At 47.3% G+C, this 21,427-nt stretch overlaps 1 protein-coding gene across 2 annotated transcripts in view; it reads right to left on the reverse strand.

The window, feature by feature from the left end:
* The window catches only part of TUFM (Tu translation elongation factor, mitochondrial), a 143,220-nt gene that overhangs the window by 114,606 nt on the left and 7,187 nt on the right, over nucleotides 1-21,427 (reverse strand). The window contains exons 2-5 of one of the 2 annotated variants that reach the window (XM_030209431.1): nucleotides 14,191-14,237; nucleotides 13,897-14,056; nucleotides 13,568-13,734; nucleotides 3,595-3,699 (exon numbers count right to left, since the gene is read on the reverse strand). In XM_030209431.1, the coding sequence (XP_030065291.1) occupies nucleotides 3,595-3,699; nucleotides 13,568-13,734; nucleotides 13,897-14,056; nucleotides 14,191-14,237 (479 nt within the window). Of the gene's footprint in view, nucleotides 1-3,594; nucleotides 3,700-13,567; nucleotides 13,735-13,896; nucleotides 14,060-14,190; nucleotides 14,238-21,427 lie in introns of both variants that reach the window. The other variant, XM_030209430.1, reaches the window with a different exon arrangement.

Consider the following 21,427-nt stretch of genomic DNA (forward strand, 5'->3'; position numbering starts at 1 on the left):
GCCAGGAACTCCCCTGCCTTCACTGCCGCTATAACAGAGCGGAGAGTCTCCATTCGAAAGTGCCGAACTTTCAAGGCCCGATTGACCACTTTAAGGTCGAGGATAGGCCGTACAGAACCTCCTTTCTTTGGTACCACAAAGTAAATGGAGTAACGTCCCTTGCCAAGCTGATCTTCTGGCACCGGAACGACCGCACCCAGGCGGATCAGATTGTCCAAAGTCTGCTGCACTGCCACAGCTTTGACCGGAGACTTGCAGGGAGAGTGCACAAACCCGTTTCTTAAGGGTCGGCAGAACTCTAGCTTGTAACCGTCTCTGATGACTTCCAGCACCCAAGCGTCTGAAGTTACCCTGGTCCACTCGCCCAGAAACTAAGACTGGCGTCCTCCAATCTGCACTGGGCCATGGACCAGGGCCCCGTCATTGGGTACGAGACCCTGGGGGAGGACCGGAGGACGCACCTCCGGGACGGCGGTCTCTGCGAAAGGAATGCTGCTTGGGGGAGAAGTTCCTCTTGAAGGAAGAGGGGGCAGAGGAGCCCGACTTGCCCGGGCAATACCGACGGGCTTCCTGAAACCGTCCTTTGGAGGAACCGGGGCGAGCACCACTGGCCCGAGCCCTGACCTCCGGTAACCTCTTGCCCTTACACGTGCTGAGATCGGTCACAATTTTGTCCAGCTTGACCCCAAAGAGCAGCTTGCCTTTAAAAGGCAACTTAGCCAGGCGAGACTTAGAGGCGTGGTCAGCAGACCAATGCTTCAGCCAAAGCCAACGCCGTGCAGAGACCGTCTGAGCCATACCTTTAGCCGAGGCTCTCAAGACATCATACAGCCAGCTTGCCAAGTAGGCCAAGCCCGATTCCAGGGCTGGCCAATCAGCCCTCAAGGAAGGATCCGAGGGGGAAGCCCGCTGCGCAAGCGTCAGGCACGCCCTGGCCACATAGGAGCCACAAATTGAGGCCTGTAAACTTAAAGCAGCCGCCTCGAAGGACGACTTTAAAGCCGCCTCCAAACTCCTGTCTTGGGCGTCCTTTAAGGCCGTGCCACCTTCCACCGGCAACGCCGTTTTCTTAGTCACCGCAGTGATTAAAGATTCCACGGTAGGCCCAAGAAAGGCCTCCCGTTCACCTTCAGGCAGAGGATAGAGGCGGGACATAGCCCTAGCCACTTTAAGGCTCGCTTCTGGGAAATTCCATTGAGCCGAAATCAAGGTGTGCATTCATGCACGTGGAAGGTTCTAGGCGGGCGCTTAGTCCCCCGCATAATGGCAGAGCCAACAGAGGCTGAGGGAGAGACATCCTCCGGAGAGGAACTCTTCAAAATGCTCATGGCCTGCACTAACAGGTTGGACAAATCCTCTGAGCGAAAGATCCGTGCTGCAGAGGGGTCATCCGCTCCAACCGAGCGGTAATCTGTCTCCTCCAAGGAATCCCCAAAGGACCGTTGGGAGACCTCAGATACGCTGCCCTCATCTACATCAGAGGAGACCGAGTCCTCTAGGGCCTGGAAGTCCACCCGAGGGAGTTTGCTTCCGGAGGCCTCAGCCCCTTGATCAGAGGGGGGAGCCGGGGCAGCGTTTATCATAAGAAAAGCCTGATGCAGCAGCAAAATGAACTCAGGGGAGAAATCCCCTAGACTGTGGACTTCTGCCGCCTGGGCCACGGCCCTAGACGCGCCCTCAACCGGCGCTCACAAGAGCGGGGGAGGAACATGCTGCGCATCCAAAATGGCGTCCGGCGCGAAACTCCGAGGAGCCGCGCGGGAAGAACGGCGCTTAACTTTGGCCGCTTTCTTGCCGTCGCCCGAATCAAGGGCGACCATAGCATTAACATCTCCCACCTCGAGGACGGCCCAAGAAGAAGCCGTCCGAGCAGAGTGGCCGGCCAACATGGAGTGGGCAAGCAGCGGGGGATGGGCGCTTATGGCGGGAAAAACCGCCGCACCGGAGGAAGAACCGGGACACTGACCGGACTCCAAACTGATGCCCAACAAAGGCGATTCAGGCTTTGAAAACCCCGCATCCCCGCTAGACGCACACATGCGGTCCGGGGAGCGAATCTTCGCGCCCTCGCCCTCCGACGCCATAAGCCACGTGGAGACAGAACGGGGAACCCCCTGCCCGCTATAAAAAGGTAAAATTACCTGCTTCTCGCTCCGAGCTGTAACGAACTGGTGTCCCAGTGAGCAGCTGCAATAAAAGCTGATATAAACGTTGAAATAAACGCCCTTAAAGGACGTTCAAAATTTTTTTTTTTTTTTTAAACGGAGCCAGCGGGAGGGGGGAGAAAAGGAGGGACCTGGCACCACCAGGTTTGCACATGCTCAAGAAGAGCCCTCAACCCCAGGTACTCAACAAAACCTAAAAATTAGGCTTGGAGACCTAGCCAGAGCTGCTGCTGTGTGTGACCACCACCTGCTGAGATAGAGAACATACTGAGGAGTTTCCGGCAGCACATGACCACATATAGGGAGGCAAAAGGATTGCTCTCTATCTCCACCTGCTGGTAGATGGACACAACCCACCAGTCTATGGATTGATCAGCATGATGATATGGAAGTAAATTCTAAACAAGGACTGGCCAAAAAAACTCCCATGGCCTCGCACCACTTCCTCGGAACTGATAAGTTGGATGCCCAGGGGAAAGGTAGGGGAAAACTGACTGTTTCAAAACATAGCCAATTCCTTGAGGTTCACAGGAATTGGCTATGTTTTTAAACAAGAAATACAACATAGTGGCAAAATAACTGCTTCTCCTGCCAAAAACAACACACCCTCCTTCTGCCATATGCCTCCTCCCCTCACCCCTGGCACCACCGACTCCACCAGAGCTGAAACACCAAGATTTAGAATACAAAATTTTGCAGACGAAGCAGGTGGCAATACTGAGACGCCAGCTCCTGTAGGCAGTGCAGTGGTGGCTGCCAGGTATGTAACTGCCATAGTCAGATGCTCCAACCTCCCTCCCCCCAAGGTCAGAGTCCTGGTGCATTGCAGTGGGCCCCTCCCCCACCCCAGGTTTTGCTTGATGTCTCCTGGTGCTGAGATCTGCTGTGTGTGGACTTCTCAAACTTCTTAAAAAATAATTACTCCCCCTGACAAACAGAAAAATAAAGCATAAACAATTAAAATTCCATTCTTAAAATTTGCTACAGGGAAGCTCTTTGGGAGGAGAGGACCCCAGACCCCTCCCCCCCCCTCGCTAGGCACCTCACCAGGCTAAAGCCTACGTGCTACGGCCAAGGGCTGTAGCGAGTACATCACCTCTGCGCTCCACTAGGGTAAGGACCACAGCCTGAACCACCAGGTCAAGGACTCTTACCTTGAAGATAAAGGCTGTGGACTGGCTTGGGGAGTCAGGCTGAAATAAGGGACTTGCAGCACCAGACCAGACCTACCATTTGCTGGAGGGAGAGAAAATACTGGAGACTTACAGGCTGCACCAGCCCTTATACCAGTGATACTACTGGAAAGTTTCAGTTTCTCTACCTCCATCTGCTGATAGGAAAACGACACAACCTGCTTGTCTGGACTGGTCTAACAAAGAGATAGTAAACAAGATGGTGCTCTCAGTTTACACTCACTGGCACATGTTACCTGTTTTGCCAGCAGTAAGTGCTCTCTGGTCTGAGGCATTTGTCCATCTGTAGCTGCAACAACCAGAATACACCCATCCATCTGCGATGTTCCTGTGATCATATTCTGCAGGAGAAAGTTGTACAGTTTTTGCTCAGCCTCTGTATGCAGTGTTAGCATATTTCTTTCTATTTTATATACACAGACCAATCACATTTACTGTAATTTGTATTAGTACCTCTTACCAAAGTATAATTAGGCACATGAAAAGACATTGCTCTCTTACTTCCATTATGGCTTCTCTATGCCTCACCATATGTATCCTAGCTTCATCATTCATGTAATAGTCATGAGACTGCTCAATGCCTCTCTGTCCTGGTGAGGGGACAGGAGGCACAGCACATGTGCTTCAGTTAGTGATGCCTGGTCTCTCTTCCATTCACTGCAGTCAGTGCTCTCAGGGCCCAATGCACAAAGTTAAGCTTACCGTGCTTGCAATGTTTGCTTTAGACAGGTTAAAGCCCTATGCATTGTGGTTCATCTTACCATCTTCCTCACTCCCTTCCAGAGCCCATCCTTGCTCCTGACCTCCCGCACTTATGTTCTTTTCTCCCCTCTTATCACCCTTCTTTTTATTTTGGCATATTATTAACTGTTATGCTGTGTGCAAATGCCAATCATGGTATATAAAGATCCTTAGTGACAGATCTCTGGAAATCAGAATTGTTGGACTTAAGTAAAGGGGGCCACTTTGGTTGCATGAGAGTACACAAATGGGTCAAGGGCTCATGAAAATCCAAAGCCGCAATTTGTGAAACTGAAGGCTTAGATTGGTAACTAGCCTATTACAGACAAAGACAGCCCTAACAGAAACTACTATATTATACAGAAACGCTGTCAGTTGATTCAAGAAGACAAGCATTTTACTTAATCCAAAGTTTCTGTGGGCAATCTTTTACATCTTTTTCTACCGTGGTCTTGATTTAGGTCTCAGTATGAGCACAAAGTTCAAGCAACTTATTTTTAATAGCAAATATTTGATGGAATGCATTTGTCTTCACACTTAAAGTATACCAACAAGCATCAGCAATCTGTCTGAGATTCTCCAAGGAGAAGTTATGCCTCACCTGATAATTTTCTTTTCTTTAGTCAGTGAAACTGTTCTGCACAAATGGGTTGTTATCCCTTCCTACCAGAAGGTGGAGGTAGAGAAGAGATTGAATTCTACCAGTGACATCACCGGTAATAAGCTGTGGTACCCCCTGGAAGATTCCAGTATGTATCTGCCAAAGCAGAAAGCCCCTTTGTAATGCACCCATGCCCCAATCAACTACTGCACCCGCAATGAGCAGCCAGTGAGCAAACCACCACAGAGTGGCTCTCACTACCCTATGTACACCAGGGAAAAGCCAAATCTAGCTACAAATCAGAAAAAAATAGTTTTGTTTTTATTGTGTAGAGCAGCTGAGAGAACACAGCGCACACTCAGGACTCTAGGCTGAGGTCTTCCAAGGGTGGGGATTGCAGAAAGATTTCGATGACTAAAGAAAAGAAAGGTAAGGCATAATTTCTCCTCTCTCAATGTTGGCTCAACCATTTTGCACAAATTAATTTTCTTACTGTTTATTTCCTTCCTATTAGCACTTACAACAGTTATAATCATCCTACTCTAGTTTATAATCTTAGTTAATTGTATTTGGTATGATGAGTGTCCATAAAAGTTACCTATCTCAGAATTGATGTCTATCTCTGTATAGGTTTTTTAGTCTTGGAATTAAAGAAGTGCTCAGAAAAGCAAAGGACGCCAGATAGTCTGACAGAAAGTAAAGGAAATCATCCCTTGTTGCTGCTAATCTGTAATATTCAAAACCACAATGGAAGTAGTTGAGATAATATTAAATTACCTCTCTGACCTCATATGGGAAAAATAGGTTCTTACCTTGGTAATTTTCTTTCCTTTAGTCATAGCAGATGAAGCCATTACGTATGGGTTGTGTCCATCAACCAGCAGGGGGAGATAGAGAGCACTCAACTTTTCACAGTGCCTCATGGCCAGCCAGCTCCATTGCCTCTTCAGTATTTGAAGCTTCCAAAGCAGTATGGCAAACCGCAATGGGAATAACATGAACTTTCCTCACAGCGAACGATGGCCCCTTAACAAGGGCATGAACTCAAAAGGAGGGAATAAACTCATCCTCCAAAACATAAACTGGAGGGAATGGACTCATCCTCCTATAAGTGAACATGAATCCTGAAGACTGTTTTCCAACTTTCTCCCAAGGAAGGAACTTCAGGAAACAAGAACAGAACCAGAAACAGATTCACAGCATACAGACAATCATACAGGGAGGGCTCATGGCTTCATCTGCTATGACTAAAGGAAAGAAAATTACCAAGGTAAGAACCTAATTTTCCCTTCCTTGTCATCAAGCAGATGAAGCCATTACGTATGGGATGTAACAAAGCAATCCCTATATAGGGTGGGAACAGGTCACACCACGCGCTAGCACTTGTGCTCCAAAACGCGCATCCCTCCTAACAGCCACATCCAGCCTGTAATGTCGGGCAAAAGAGAGCTTAGAAGCCCATGTTGCTGCACTGCATATCTCTTGACGAGAGAGTGCTCCAGTTTCAGCCCAAGAGGAAGAAATCGCTCTGGTAGAATGCGCCTTAAAGGCTACAGGCGGAGACCGGCCGGCCAGCAGATAAGCTGAAAAGATAGTTTCTTTGAGCCAGCGGGCAATAGTGGCTTTAGACGCTGGAGACCCTCTGCGAGGACCTGATAGCAAAACAGATGATCATAGATCCTGAAAGAGATAGTAACTCGCAGATACTGCAGCAGAGTCCTGCGCACATCCAACAGGTGCATCTGCCCAAAAGATTCTGGAAACTCCTCCTTATCAAAGGAGGGCAAGAAAATAGGCTGGTTTAGGTGAAATGCTGAAACCACCTTAGGCATGAAGGAAGGCACGGTCCGAACCGTGACCCCGGACTCTGAGAATTGCAGAAAAGGGTCTCTACAGGACAGCGCCTGGAGCTCTGACACCCGTCTCGCCGAAGTAATGGCCACAAGAAAAACGGCTATTAGTGTCAAATCTTTCTCCGATGCTCGCCGAAGCGGCTCAAAAGGAGAAGCCTGCAGGGCCTTCAAAACTAGCCCCAGGTTCCAAGCTGGACAGGGTGCTCGCACGGAAGGTCGGAGCCGAAGCACCCAACTAAGAAACCGTGTCACATCTGGATGAGCAGCTAAAGACACGCCTTCAACCTTACCACGAAGGGAGGCCAACGCTGCCACTTGCACCCGCAGAGAATTATAGGCCAAGCCTATTTGTACACCATCCTGCAAAAAGTCCAGAATCGGCGAGACAGGAGCCTGCATGGGTGTGATCGCTTTTGAAGCACAGCAAGACTCAAACTGGCGCCAAATCCTGGCATAAGCCACGGAAGTGGAACGCTTGCGGGCCTGCAGGAGAGTGGAAATGACTGTGTTTGAATAGCCTTTGTCCCTCAATTGCGCCCTCTCAATTGCCATGCCATAAGACCAAAGCGGCAGGCATCCTCCATGGCTACCGGGCCCTGTGACAACAGGTTCGGTACCAGAGCTAAAGGAAGGGGAGCCTCCACTAGCATCTGTCGGAGGTCCTCATACCAAGGCCTCCTGGGCCAATCCGGGGCGATGAGGACCACTTCTCCTGGGTGCAGCCAAATCCGCAGGAGCACGCGCCCTATCAAGGGCCATGGAGGGAACACAGCCCGGAGGCCAGGGCTGAGTCAAGGCATCCAACCCTGCCGAGCGAGGATCTCTCCGTGTGCAGAAGAAGACTTTGGCATTTGAACTTGTCGCCATAAGATCCATCACGGGCTTGCCCCACTTGGCACATATCTGCAGGAATACTTCGTCTGCAAGTTCCCACTCCGCTGGATTGATCTGATGCCTGCTTAGATAATCGGCTTGCACGCTGCTCTGACCTGCAATGTGAGCTGCCGACAGAAACTGAAGATGCAGCTCGGCCCAGTGGCAAATCTGTTCGGCCTGCGCAGCCAGTGCTCTGCACTGAGTGCCACCTTGTCGATTTATGTAGGCCACTGCTGTCGTATTGTCCGACATCACTCTGACAGCCAATCCTTCCAGGGTCACTTGAAAGGCCAGAAGCACCACTTTCAACTCCAGGCAGTTGATGGACCACTCCGACTCCTCGGGTGTCCATAGACCCTGGGCATGCTTCCTCTTGCAATGTGCGCCCCATCCCTTCAGGCTGGCATCTGTCACTACTAGACACCAATCGGGGAGCGCCAACGGCATTCCTCGCCGCAGCATGCTGTCTGAGAGCCACCACTCCATGCTGAGTCGGGCCGCAGGGAGCCAAGAAAGTCTGCATTGATAATCCTGAGAAACTGGAGACCATCTTTGAAGTAGGGAATACTGTAGAGGTCTCAGGTGCGCTCTCGCCCAGGGCACCACTTCCAATGTGGCTGTCATCAATCCCAGCAGCTGGACAATGTCCCAAGCTCGCGGGCGGGGCATCCTCAGGAGCAGACAGACCTGATTCTGAAGCTTGCACCACCTTAGCTCGGGTAGGTATACATAGCCCGAGTCCGTGTCGAACCTGGCCCCCAAATATTCTAGAGATTGCGAGGGGGTCAGGTGACTTTTGGCCATATTGACGACCCATCCTAGAGATTGAAGTACTGAGACCACTCTGGCTGTAGCTTGATAGCTCTCTGTTACAGAGTCTGCTCTGATGAGCCAGTCGTCTAGGTACGGGAGAACCCAGATACCTTCTCACCTGAGCAAAGCAGCTACTACCACCATTACCTTCGAAAAAGTTTGGGGAGCTGTGGCGAGGCCAAAAGCAAGGCCCGGAACTGGAAATGTTTTCCCAACACCGCAAACCTCAGAAACTTCTGGTGCGGGGCCAAATTGGTATGTGCAAGTAAGCTTCTTTCAGGTCTAGAGACGTGAGAAACTCTCCTGGCTGTACCGCAGCAATGACGGAGCGCAGGGTTTCCATGTGGAAATGCCACACTCTCAGGGAATTGTTTAATTCTTTTAAGTCCAGAATAGGGCGAAAAGACCCACCTTTTCGCGGCACCACAAAGTAGATGGAGTATCGGCCATAGCCGTGTTCGGCGGGAGGTACCGGGGACACGGCCCCTAACTGAATCAGACCTTGCAAAGTCTCCTCTACCGCCGCCCATTTGGAGGCAGAACCACATCGGGACTCCACAAACACGTCTCTTACTGGGGAGTTGAATTCTATTTTGTAGCCATCTCTGATCAGGTCCAGAACCCACTGATCTGAGGAAATATTGGCCCACTCCTCAGCAAAGAGGGAAAGACGTCCTCCGATGACAGGAAGCGAGGAGGGGGCCGGCGCACCATCATTGAGAGGGTCGCCCCTGAACTCCAGGCCTAGAGCCGGTGGCTGCGGAACGCCTGTCCGAGCGAAAGGAGTTCCTCTGCTGAAAAACGGGCACGAGAAGTGAACCCAGCAGAACGCCCCGGGCGGTACCTTCTAGCTTCACGGAAGCGAGGTCTATAAGAGGAGTGGACCGCCTGGCCCTTGGAGGAAGGCCTCGGCCTATCTTCGGGCAAGCGCTGGGGTTTAGGATCTCCCAGGCCTTTAACAATTTTTTTTTCCCCCAACTCCTCACCAAATAGAAGGCCTTGAAAGGGCAACTTCACTAACCTTTGCTTAGAGGCCATGTCCGCTGCCCAATGTCGTAGCCAAATAAGACGGCGAGCCGCCACTGCTACTGCCTTTTGTTTAGCCGAAGCTCTGACAATATCATAAAGGGCTTCAGCCAAAAAGGACAAGGCCGACTCCAGCCGCGGAGCCACATCTGAGAAGGGCTCCGCTCCATCTCCGGGCTGTTCCACTGCCTGTTGCAACAACGCCAGGCAGGCTCTAGCAGCATAACAACTGCATGCAGATGCCCGAACAGTAAGACCTGCAATTTCAAAGGACCGTTTAAGAGCTGCTTCCAGCCTATGGTCTTGTATATCCTTCAGGGCAACGCCTCCTTCCACAGGGAGGGTAAGTTCTCTTTGTCACCGCAGTGACTAGGGCATCTACTTTAGGCATTGCAAAGCGAACCAAATGCTCCTCACGCAGAGGGTATAATTGCCCCATAGCCCTGGAAACTTTCAAAGGTCCCTCGGGGTCAGCCCACTGAGCGGAAATAAGCTCTTGGATGGAGTCATGCAAAGGAAAGGCTCGAGCAGGCTTTTTGGTACTAGCCATCCTAGGATTCACAGAGGAGGCTGTGCCACTGTCAGGCTCTTCAACAGAAAGGACCTGTAGGGCATCTGAAATAAACGCTGGCAGCTCATCACGGTGGAAAATCCTCACCGCGGAGGGATCATCCAGATCCTGTGGTAATTCTGCACCTGACTCTGGCTCCTCAGACCACGAAGGCCTGCCAGAACTCTCCGAATCCTCACAGCCCGACCACGGGGGGGGGGGGGGGGGGGGGGAGAAGGAGGTTCACCACAATCTGAAGGGGAATTAGCCCTTCTACGCTTTTCTTTATGCCAATTATGAGGGAAAATAGCCTCAGCGGGCAGTCCCAGGCCAGAATCCACCGGGGGGGGGGGGGGGGGGGGGGGGGGGGGGACGACGACAAAAGAAGGGGCCTCAGACGTTCCTTGAGGGAGAGCTCTTTTCAGCATGTATGCTTTATGCAATAACAACACAAAATCTGGGGAGAAAAACTCGCCCTGGGCACCCAGATCCCGTCCGGGGCTAGCCGCTCCCTGAATAGCCTCAATTTAAGGTCCCTCCCCCCCCCCCCCCCCCCCCCCCCCCCCCCCCCCGGGCTCAGGGCTCTCCGTCTTGTAACCAGGTACCTCTCTTGTGCAGCCAAGGATAGAACAATCTCCTCCAGCCACAGGCTCCCGGCACAATGAAGAAATAGATGTCCACCAGTAACTTCAATCTTAAGAACTTTTATTCCATGTAGGTTTCTAGTACACAGTTCCAATAGCAGCATAGCACCTACCAGGATTCAATACATGCTTACAGGCTCCAGTCTGGGCTCTTTATCCAGTGCACAATAAACAGCAATTCAATTCCCAAGACAAACAGTTCTTTCAGTTCATCATCACAGTTCAGTCACCAAGCAGCAGTTTCTACCTTCTATCCTCTTTACCTTCAGGAGAGTTCAATATTTTAGGGACTCCTTCCACCCAAGGGTTTTCCCCTGCATCAGCTTCACAGTGAATTCAATACTTTTGGGACTTCCTCTCACCCAAGGAATTTCAGCCTGCTTCAGTACTTTAAGGACCTCCCTGCCCAAGGGTTTTCAGCCTGCAACTACCAGTACACTTTAGGGACCTCCTTGCCCAAGGATTTTCAGACTGCAACTGCTTCTCTCACCTGAACTGAACTGCTCTGCTGGGACTCCTTCCCACCTGCCTAATCCATCCCTGGCTTCAGCTACTACCATCAATCATTCTCCTTCCATTAGCTTCCTCACACCCAAACAAGCATTAGACTAATGAGACCAATGATGAGCTTCTGCCCACAGGGTTTCCTAACTCTCTTTCCGCCTAGTGGCAGCCCCTCTACACAACCTGCCAGCTTACACCCATGTCTTCCCCGATTGCAGCTAGGAGTCCAGTCCGGGTTCTTCATCTCACCCTCTAGCTCCTCGCCTGCAATGCCTTCTGGGACTTGTATTTCAGACTGAAACTGCTTTAACCCAACTATCCTGGAGGTGACTTTTATCACAGTCTCTACGGAGGCCGCGCCATACGAAGAATTCAAAATGGCGTCCGCTGCCAGCTCTGAGCAGGAAGAATCATCGCTCGCCATGCTCGGGCCGGTTCTTACACCTGTACAGCACGATTTACAGAGCCCCGCTGATGATTTGCGCTTGCTACACCGGGATCAGTGCTTTTTACATTCTCTGCAGCCATCGCCGAAAACGGCGGGAAAATTCAAAATGGCGGTTTCACGTCAAAAACGCCCCGATCGCGGGCCCTCCCCGGAGGAGTCAGAAAACACTCTTACCTCACCAGAGCGAGTATCACAGCTCCGGTCCCATTGAAGAATCAAAGGACAACCTCTGTTCCATTATTATTATTTTTTTTACGCTGTGAGGAAAGGAGAGGTAATAAGAACTCCGGAGGCTCAGATGAGTGGGAAAGGCGAACCAATGTGCCTGCATCCACTGAGTGGGAAGGACAGGGAAAAGCAAGCTAATATGTCCACATCCACGGGGGCATGGGTAAGGCAGGGAAAGGGCTAACCTATGTGCCTTCAAAGTGAAGCTGCTATAGCCTCTAACACCCCAGCTAACAACTGGCAAGCCAGGAGCCAACCTCAGGCAGATTTTTGATGGAGCTCGAAGAAGCTGCAGCCACCCTGCTTGGGGAGATAGAGAATACTGAAGAGGCAGTGGAGCTGGCTGGCCATGAGGCACTGTGAAAAGTTGAGTGCTCTCTATCTCCCCCTGCTGGTTGATGGACACAACCCATACGTAATGGCTTCATCTGCTTGATGACAAGGAAGTAACTTTATTTAAATTAGTCCCCTTATTTTCTAACTCCTCTTACTCTTTTCCTATCTATACGTTACATCTTTGTTTATACCCTACACTGTCTATTAAAATGTTTTATTACATACTAGTAAAAAAGGCCCGTTTCTGTTTTAAAGGAAACGGGTGCTAGCAATGTTTTCCTCGGAGTGTGTATGAGAGTGACTGTGTGAGAGAGAGTGAATGTGCGAGTGTGTGTGTGACAGAGAGAGTGGGTGCAAGTGTGTGTGTGAGAATGAGAGTATGTGCCAGGGTCCCCCCTCCCTCCCAGTTCCAGGGTCGTCCCCCCCTCCCCGGTCTGTCTCCCAATGCAGGGTCCCCCCCTCCCTCCCAGTTGCAAGGGGGTCCCCCTCCCTCTCTTTTTCCCAGTTGCAGGGTCCCCCGTCCCTCCCTCCCTCCCAGTTGCAGGGTCTGTCTTTCCTCCCCTCCCTCCTCCTTTTGTCCTCCACGTTTTAAGGCACTGTCTATCCAGTTGAAACAGCTTTAGACTTGTTTCAGATGGAACAACAATTTAAAAACAACAATGTGAAGCAGCAGCTCCTAGGTTTGTTTTTGAGTGTATACCCATGACGGCTGCGTAGGGGAGTGGAAACAGAGATTAACCAATGGGCTTCCTTGCTTTCCGTAGACTTGCTTTGCTCACTTCCACTCCTGTCTATTAAACGTCCTGCAGCATCTCATAGGTTTGCTTGCTTTGTTTTCAGTGAACGGGGATGGCAGCTGCGCTGGAGTCGGACCCGCTGCTCTTTCCCTCCCCCCTCTTACGAGTCGCAACTGGACCCCGACCCCCGTCCTGAGCCCTCACCTGCCTCCTCCACATTGGACACTCGCCGCAGTCGTTCACTCGCCGTCTCACCACCCTCCCTCTTCGTCCTCTCCGACAGTCCGAATCCGGACTTGGAGAGGGAGGGCAGCGGCGTTTTCTTGAGAGCGGTTGGTGTGTGCGGGTGGGTTCGGTAGGTCGGCAGCCAGTCTCGAGTGATTCCTAGGCAGGGGATGAGTAGGGAAACACGCCCCCCTGCCTGGGTCGCTGTTTGCTGCTGGCTGGGTCGCGGTTTGTTGCTGGGCGTCGGACTGGTGACGTCACCCAAGGCGAAGCCAATCAGTGGCATTTCATTGAGCTGTGTGGGATTCATGACGTCATTGTTATCTACAGCAGGAAGCAGACCACCTCCGAGGGAGCCATGGTCCCAGGCAGCGTCAGAACGTTGGAGGTGAGAATTATTATATAGGATTATGTTCACATTGTAAGTAGTATACTATGCCATACTTTGTATTGTTATTTGAATATTTTTACTGCTGTAATTGTCTATTGCTTATGTTTGATTGAGTGAATTCCTTCAAAAAGGCGGTAAATAAATTCCAATACACAAATTTGCTGAGCCCTTCATTTCTGAAAGGCCTGCAGCTGTTTCCCCTGCCCATGCTCCATCTACAAGAACTATAACATTACCTTCACATAATCAGCATGCCCCGGGCAATCTGTGTGAGAATAATGGCGGTTTGCAGTGCTGTATTCCACATGTGAAGCATTTATCGTAATTCCTCGAGATTTCTCCTCTGGAGCACTGTCAATATCTTCGTATTTTTTATACTTAGCACCTCCAGTTTCGGCTAAAACTGTAAACAGAAAAGTGGGCTTTACTAAGTACAAAAAGAATAGGAATGCATACTCTACCCTGCCTCAGATGAGGGCAAGGAGAAGTAGGTATTACTAGGTATTCCCTGACTGCCAAAGCTGTGAATAATGGAAAGGCGAGCATTACTGGATCTCATACTTACCCTTAGTGATGGCTGCTGTCAGTGTTGTTTTGCCATGGTCAACATGTCCAATAGTACCAATGTTAACATGGGGCTTGTCCCGAACAAAGACCTTTTTGGCTTCCGCTGCATAGTTCCGTAGCAAGATAGGATAGAGGCAGGAAGTGGGAAAAAGATATGTCTGCTTTCCACCAAAAAACAAGAGAGACTGTTAGTAATGTTCCTTCATTTGTACAGTTCTGTCATCTTCCCATCCCCATATGTTAATTTTAGAACAAATGTCTTAAAATATGAATAGATGTTTTTAAACCTTACCGACTGGAGGTTGAACAGTTGTAACCCCGAAACACAGCTTCTAAGAACTAAAAGAAGTACAACAGTACATTAACCATAACTGTGAATGCTCTGGGAATCTGCATAAATTGCTGTATTGTCACAAACACAAGAAATTTCAAAGAAGGGGAATCTTTGAGGGGGGGGTCATGCCTTGACTCTACTTGCCAGTCCCCCAAGTCTTAGGCCTCACAGGAAAATCCTATGCTTTCTACTCCAGCCCTTCCTCTCCCCAGGAGCATGAAAGGAACTGGAAGGGAAGTGGTAAGAGTAGACAAAGCAAAGAAAAGCCATTCTGCTTCCTAATTCAGTCTCTCCCCTCCTGAAATTCAGGAATGGGAGAGTTGAGATGGAAGGAAAACAAAGCATGGGCTTTGTTCCTGCTCCAGTCCATCCCTCTATAAAAAGGAAACATGTTGAGATTGAGAGGACAGAAGAAGGGAACCTCTTTGCAAAATGCCAGCTCCAGCCTTTCCTCTCCACTCCATGAGCTTCCTGCTGACAGCAAAGGGTATGGTTAGGAGGAGGAGGAGGTCAACTGAAGCAGGAACAATCCCAGCCAGGCTACAGCTATAATTCCTCCAGAAGCAGAGGTGGATAATGCTGAAAAGGGAATGAAGGGTGAAGTGCTGAAGAACAGCAAGTGAGAGCAAATTTTAGGGGGGAAAGGAGGACAGAGTGAATACTTATTAAACCTCATTGGGTGATATTATGAGAAGAGATTAATTTTGTGGAAGTGACAAGAGAACTGAATGCAGAGTAAGTAGAATATAAATAATGATAATGAATGGAATAAGACGACTGTTGTAGTCAGGCCTAGGATTAGGATGAGGGGAGGGTGCTGGATCTGAGCAGGGGACAGAAAGGAGAAGGGTATTAGGGAAGGGACAATGCGAGAGAGAACAGTCAATGGAGTGCAAGAGAGAAGGCTGAACATGTACCTACCCTGCTAATCCATTCTAATACATGCCAGTTCTCTTTACTGACTTTTAAATGTAATAGACAATTGAACAGAAAACAATCATGCTATTCACATTCCTCCTACTCAACATTTATCAATTTACTGAAACTCCTGTGCATGCACTTAAAGAAACCTTTTCTCCTTCAACTAATTTTACAGTGCATTTCTAGAAGACCCTAAAATGTTTATTGGTTTGTTTTCACTTTGGACTTTTATAATTTTGCTTTTTTCTTCTGGATTATGTAGAAATCACTACTGTCACTTCTGCCTTGAGCCTCATGTGTACTGGTTCCCCAAGATTATAAAAACACCACACTTTCTGCCTTCATGTAATTTACTCACTAGCCCAGAGTATCCCTGCTCCAACGTAACAAATGTTCTGCCGGTTATATCTTTTCTCAGAGAACAAGCAGGCCATAACTCACACAACTGAGTAACATGATACCATGTTGCCTGGTCCGTACCTTTTAACAAGCTTCAAAAGAGCTTTTGTAGAGCAAGAGGCATGCTCCACTGCGCATGCACGAGTGCCTTTCTGCCTGCCTCGAGAGCGTGGTTACCGTAGTTTTTCTATCACACTGAAGGGTGGTAGACCTTTTGCCCCACTCTTCGCACCACTCGGTCTGAAGAGCTTTTGAGTGCCTTTCGGCATTTTTTAGTGCACCTGTGTTCAGGTTCCCTTTTCCATCGTCTTTATTGTGTTTAGTATTTTTTTTCACGCTTATAGGTTTCCTTTATTTTTTCTGCGTCACTGAGACATTTAGGCCATGACTTTGGCCACATTCTTTCATGTTTTTTTTCTGGGTGCCTTGCCCCTTTTTTGGCACCATAGCTTCATTTGAAGTCTTCCCTTCCATGTCCATGAAAGTTCCCAGTGGCCCTAATTGCTATACCTGGTGCAATCAGACCATCTCTGGTAAGGACACTCATTCTTGGTGCCGTCAGTGTTTAGAGACCAACCATAGCCCTGCTGTGTCCTGTCTTTGTATGAAGAAATGGACCCAGTTAGCTAGAAAGTCTCAACGAGAAATTATTTTTGAAGCCAGGTCCGGTTCCTCGATGTCGGCATCAGCATCGGGAGCATTGTTATGTATGGCTGCTAGGCCTATAGACACTGGGAACAGTGGTGCATCAAGTGGGTCTCTACCTGAATGGATGCCAACGTCTGTGCAGGGCCTCTGGGACCAACCAACATTGGACCTGATCCCAAGGCAACATAAGGATTCAATGTCATCCTCATCAGCAGTGAGGAGCCTCGATCAACTTGGGCGAAGGCCAAGAAACGTTGGCAGTGAGGAGGCTCAATGCCACAACTCTCAAGGATGGTGAACCCTTGGACCAAAGCTGGAACTTTGGCAGACAAATCACCTGGGCTGCAATAAGCAGGAATCAGAACAAACTGGACTAGGATAAACTAACAGAGTCAACAAGGCAGGACAGAGGTAACTAAACACAACGGACAAAACAAGGACCGGATCCAGTTGAGGCAAGGAAAACAAGGCAAAGGGGCCAGAACTGGAACCCAGACTGGCAAGGCAAGACTCTGAACTGGATTAAAACTGGGATCCAGGCAATACAAGACAAGGCAAGACACAGAACTGGAATAAAACTAAGTCTAGAAAATGACGTCACCCTTCTCTGTACCTTTTCTAATTCCACTATATCTTTTCTGAGATGCTGTGACCAGAATTTAACACAATATTCGAGGTGCGGTCGAACTATGGAGTGATACAAAGGCATTATAACATCATCATTTTTGTTTTCTATTCCTTTCCTAATAATACCTAACATTTTATTTGCTTTCTTAGCCGCCGCCACACACCGAGCACAGGGTTTCAACGTATCATCAACAATGACACCTACATCTCTTTCCTGGTTGGTGACTCCTAATATGGAACCTTGCATTACGTAACTATAATTCGGGTTCCTCTTTCCCACATGCATCACTTTGCACTTACTCACATTAAACATCGTCTGCCATTTGGATGCCCAGTCTCCCAAGGTCCTCTTGTAATTTTTCACAATCCTCTTGCGATTTAACAACTTTGAATAACTTTGTGTGCAAATTTAATTACCTCACTAGTTACTCCCATCTCTAGATCATTTATAAATAAAAAGCAGCGGTCCCAGTACAGACCCTTTGGGAACCCCACTATCTACCCTTCTCTATTGAGAATACTGATCATTTAACCCTACTCAACTGTTTCTATCTTTTATCCAGTTTTTAAATCCACAGTAGGACACTACTTCCTATCCCATGACTCTCCAATTTCCTCTGCAGTCTTTCATGAAGTACTTTATCAAACACCTTTTGATAATCCAGATATACAATATCAACCTGGTCACCTTTATCCACGTTTGTTCACCCCTTCAAAGAAATGTAATAGATTGGTCTGCAAGCACTCATATCGGATGTCATGAGCATATGTTTTGTTTCTTCCTACTGCTTGTATACTGAGTGCATAAGTTTTATTTCTCAGTAAATAGTACATATTTTTATGCACTTCTTGTAAATCACGACAAAAAGGAACACATCAGGAACTGAAGCTATGCGGCCCATATATGGCAGACAAAACACTGATTTAACCTTGATGGTAAGAGTGAGGATCCTCCAAAGAAGGAGATGTTTTTCAACAAATACGTGTTTGAGAGAAGCCAGGTGTATCAAACAAGTTGTTTGCTGTTGCTGGGGATCATGAGTATGGGATAAGGAAATGGCCAATGAGCACCAAGCGTGTATGTGTATTGGGAAAGGAGAGGATGGTAAAATGAAGTAACCATTTTTGTATAAATGACAAGAGTAGCAGAATATTACTATATATGTATAATGAAGAAAACAGGAAATATCCATGTATGAACAATACGTTAGGAGAAATCACATATTTTAGAAGAAATTAAACTAGTAACAGTATATAAATGCAGAATGAGAAAACCTAGCTGATCAGATTTTGCAATTTCAGTCTGAGCAGCTTGCTTACTGGGTGTCCAAAACTGCTCCAGAGAGAATAACCACTTTTGTATTGACTTAGAGAAAATACTAATAAAAATTTTACTTGGTTGCTAAAAATTTTACTCGGTTGCGCCTAATCTAAGTCTGAATGTTTCTCCTATTCCAGCCAAAGAGATTTTTCTCTAAGGCTGAAGTGTTTTTCCCCTCTCAAGGGACAAGGGATGGGAATTACATTCGTGAAGCAAGACAAGATTTCCCTTCACTAAATCCATGTTGGCTTTGTCTCATTAATCCATGCTTTTGAATATGCTCTGTAATTTTGTTCTTTATAATAATCTCTATCGATTTGCCCAGCACTGACGTCAGGCTCACCAGTCTATAATTTCCCGGATCTCCTCTGGAACCTTTTTTAAAAATTGGCGTTACATTGGCCACCCTCCAATCTTCTGGTACCATGCTTTATTTTAAAGATTAATTACATATTACTAACAATAGTTCCACAAGATCATTTTTCATTTATATCAGTATGCTGGGATGAATACCATCTGGTCCAGGAGATTTGCTACTCTTCAATTTGTCAAATTGCGCCATTACATCCTCCAGGTTTATAGAGATTTCATTCAGTTTCTCCGTCAGCTTTGAATACCATTTCTGGTACCAATATCACTCCCAAATCTTACTCAGTGAAGACCAAACCAAAGAATTCATTTAATCTCTCCGCTATGGCTTTGTCTTCCCTGATTGCTCCTTTTACCCCTTGGTCATCTAGCGGGCCGATTCTTTTGCCGGCTTCTTGCTTTTAATATATCTAAACAAAAAAGTACTGTGTGTTTTTGCCTCCAATGCAATCTTTTTTTTTTTTTCAAAGTCCCTCTTTGATCCTTATCAGCGCTTTGCATTTGACTTGACTTTGTTTGAGGAAAGGTTTGTGTAAAATTGCCAGCACAAGAAATATATTTTGTTGTGAAAAAGATTTATTGACAATGTCATTATGATACGGAAGGGGCCTCAACAGCTTCTTGATGAGTTTATACAGTATATTAATGGTGTCGACCCTTATATTCAATGTTCATTTAATCAAAATTGTAGTACTAATAACTTTTTGGACATTATGGTTTCTATTTCTTCTCCTGGAGAGATATCTACTAACATTTATATAAAAGAAACTGATAGAACAACTTTATTACATTATTCCAGCTATCACCCTAGAACAATGAGAAACAACATTTCTGTGGGGCAATTTTTACGTTTGATGTGACTGTGTACCACCACCTCTCAGTTTAAATCTCAGGCTGTCAACATGTACAACAGATTTTATTTAGCGGCACGCACATCGGGATTCATTATGTCCATAAAGTAAACTGGTGAATAATTCTTTGGTATATGTGATACCCTATTAATCGTGTGCATCCAAGGTGTGTTCAATAATTCAAAAATATTGGCATGTTCTTAAGGGGCAGAAATATGTTATATTATTATTATTAAGACTTATAAGCCTTATTATTATGACCTATAAGCCTGCAGGAATATGTTATATTATTATTATGATTATATAAGACTTATAAGCCTTACTATTATTATGACCTATAAGCCTGCAAATGCCAATATGGTTCACTGCGGGTTACAAAACTTTAAAAAAATGAATACAATGTTTTAAATACAGCACAATTTGTCTTAACCCATAAAAATAACCCATGCAAAAGTTCCCACTACATATTTCTTTTTTTTTTTTTTAGGGTCATATAAATACATGTAATTTAATGTTGAAATAATTTTTATTGAGAAACAACATATCAAACTAATCAATAAAGAACACTGTGTTTACATTAAGCCTTCTCAAACCCCTGTTCCCACCACCCCTTCCCTTGCCCATCTCCCCACCCCCTGGTTGCTGTCAAAATCAAACTCGAGAGGCCCGAGTTCTGATGGTCTCCCAAGCCGCAAGAACCCTTTTGAGATGTTGGACAAGCCTACCCCCCTACAGGAATGTGGCCTAAGCAAAAAGAAGCTCGTGTGGACAACTACCACAGAGAGTTAGAAACTATTAAGAATCAAACTCCAACCTCTAGGACCTAGCATCTATATGTAAAATGTTTCTTGCGCTTAGGAGATCCGCGTGCCTCCCAAGACACCAAGAGGTGTAGTCGATTCCTCCAATGCCAGTAAGTGGAAGGTTCAGGTGTTGTCCAATATTGTAAAATGCACTTATGTGCTATCAAATGTAGTTTACACAACAACCCCTTTGGAAGCCCCAAAAAAGCTCTCAGTTTGTCAAGTAAAAATTGCTCCACTGTGCCTTGTACGCCAACTCCCACAAAGTCATAAATTCTAGGACAGGTCCAGAATGAATGGTAGAAAGAATAAGGAGTTTGCCCACATTTAGAACAAAGAGGATCTAAGATCCCTCTCATGTGAGACAGTTGTAGCTGGGTTACATGGGCCTGGTGTATAACTCAGTGGTGACAATCTCTCAGTCTTGCATCAGTTGTGAGCACTGGAGTAGAGGAGCAGCCTAGCAGTTAGTGCAGTGGACTTTTATCCTGGGGAACTGGGTTCAATTCCCACTGCAGCTCCTTGTGACTCTGGGCAAATCACTTAACCCTCCACTGCCCCAGGTACAAAATAAGTACCTGTAAACCACTTTGATTGTAACCACAGAAAGGCGGTATACCAAGTCCCACCACCTTCCGTTCAGGCCACACAGAACATCCCAGTTTACTAAAGGGGACCCCAGATCAGTTTCCCATCTGTTTTTCAATCCAGTAAAGTCTTTTGGAGGGTCCCCACTAGTGAGGGATTTATGAAGGCCCAAAACTGTCAATTCGTCTTCGGTTATCTCCTGAAAGAACCCCCAAACCTGTTCTCCCATATGTTGCTCTAACGATTCCTTGCTTAGAGAGGCGATATAATGCTTAACTTGGACATAAGCAAATCTGTTTTCCCAAGTAACCCCTACTTGTGTTTGTGTATCCCACTACATATTTTTAAATAAAAATAAAAGTTTTAAGCAGACTCTTAAAAATATGACAATCCAAGCTGAGCCTCAGCTCCAGTGGCAATTAATTCCAAAATTCTGGAACTTGATAAGTAAGTGAAGATGACAAAATAATATTTTCTCCGAGGACAAGCAGGCTGCTTGTTCTCACATGAGGGTCAACATCCGTGTCGGCCCAGGAATCGGTGTTTGCAAAGTAAAATATTTTTTTTAAGTTTTGCCAGAGTCTTCTGGCGCACGTGCAGCATGAATGCGAGGATTAACTTCCTGCCCGCCGTGCAAGCGCGTCTCCTCAGTTTCTTTTTTTCCGTGA

The sequence above is a fragment of the Microcaecilia unicolor genome, chromosome 7 (genome assembly GCF_901765095.1).
Source record: "Microcaecilia unicolor chromosome 7, aMicUni1.1, whole genome shotgun sequence".
NCBI lineage: Eukaryota > Metazoa > Chordata > Amphibia > Gymnophiona > Siphonopidae > Microcaecilia > Microcaecilia unicolor.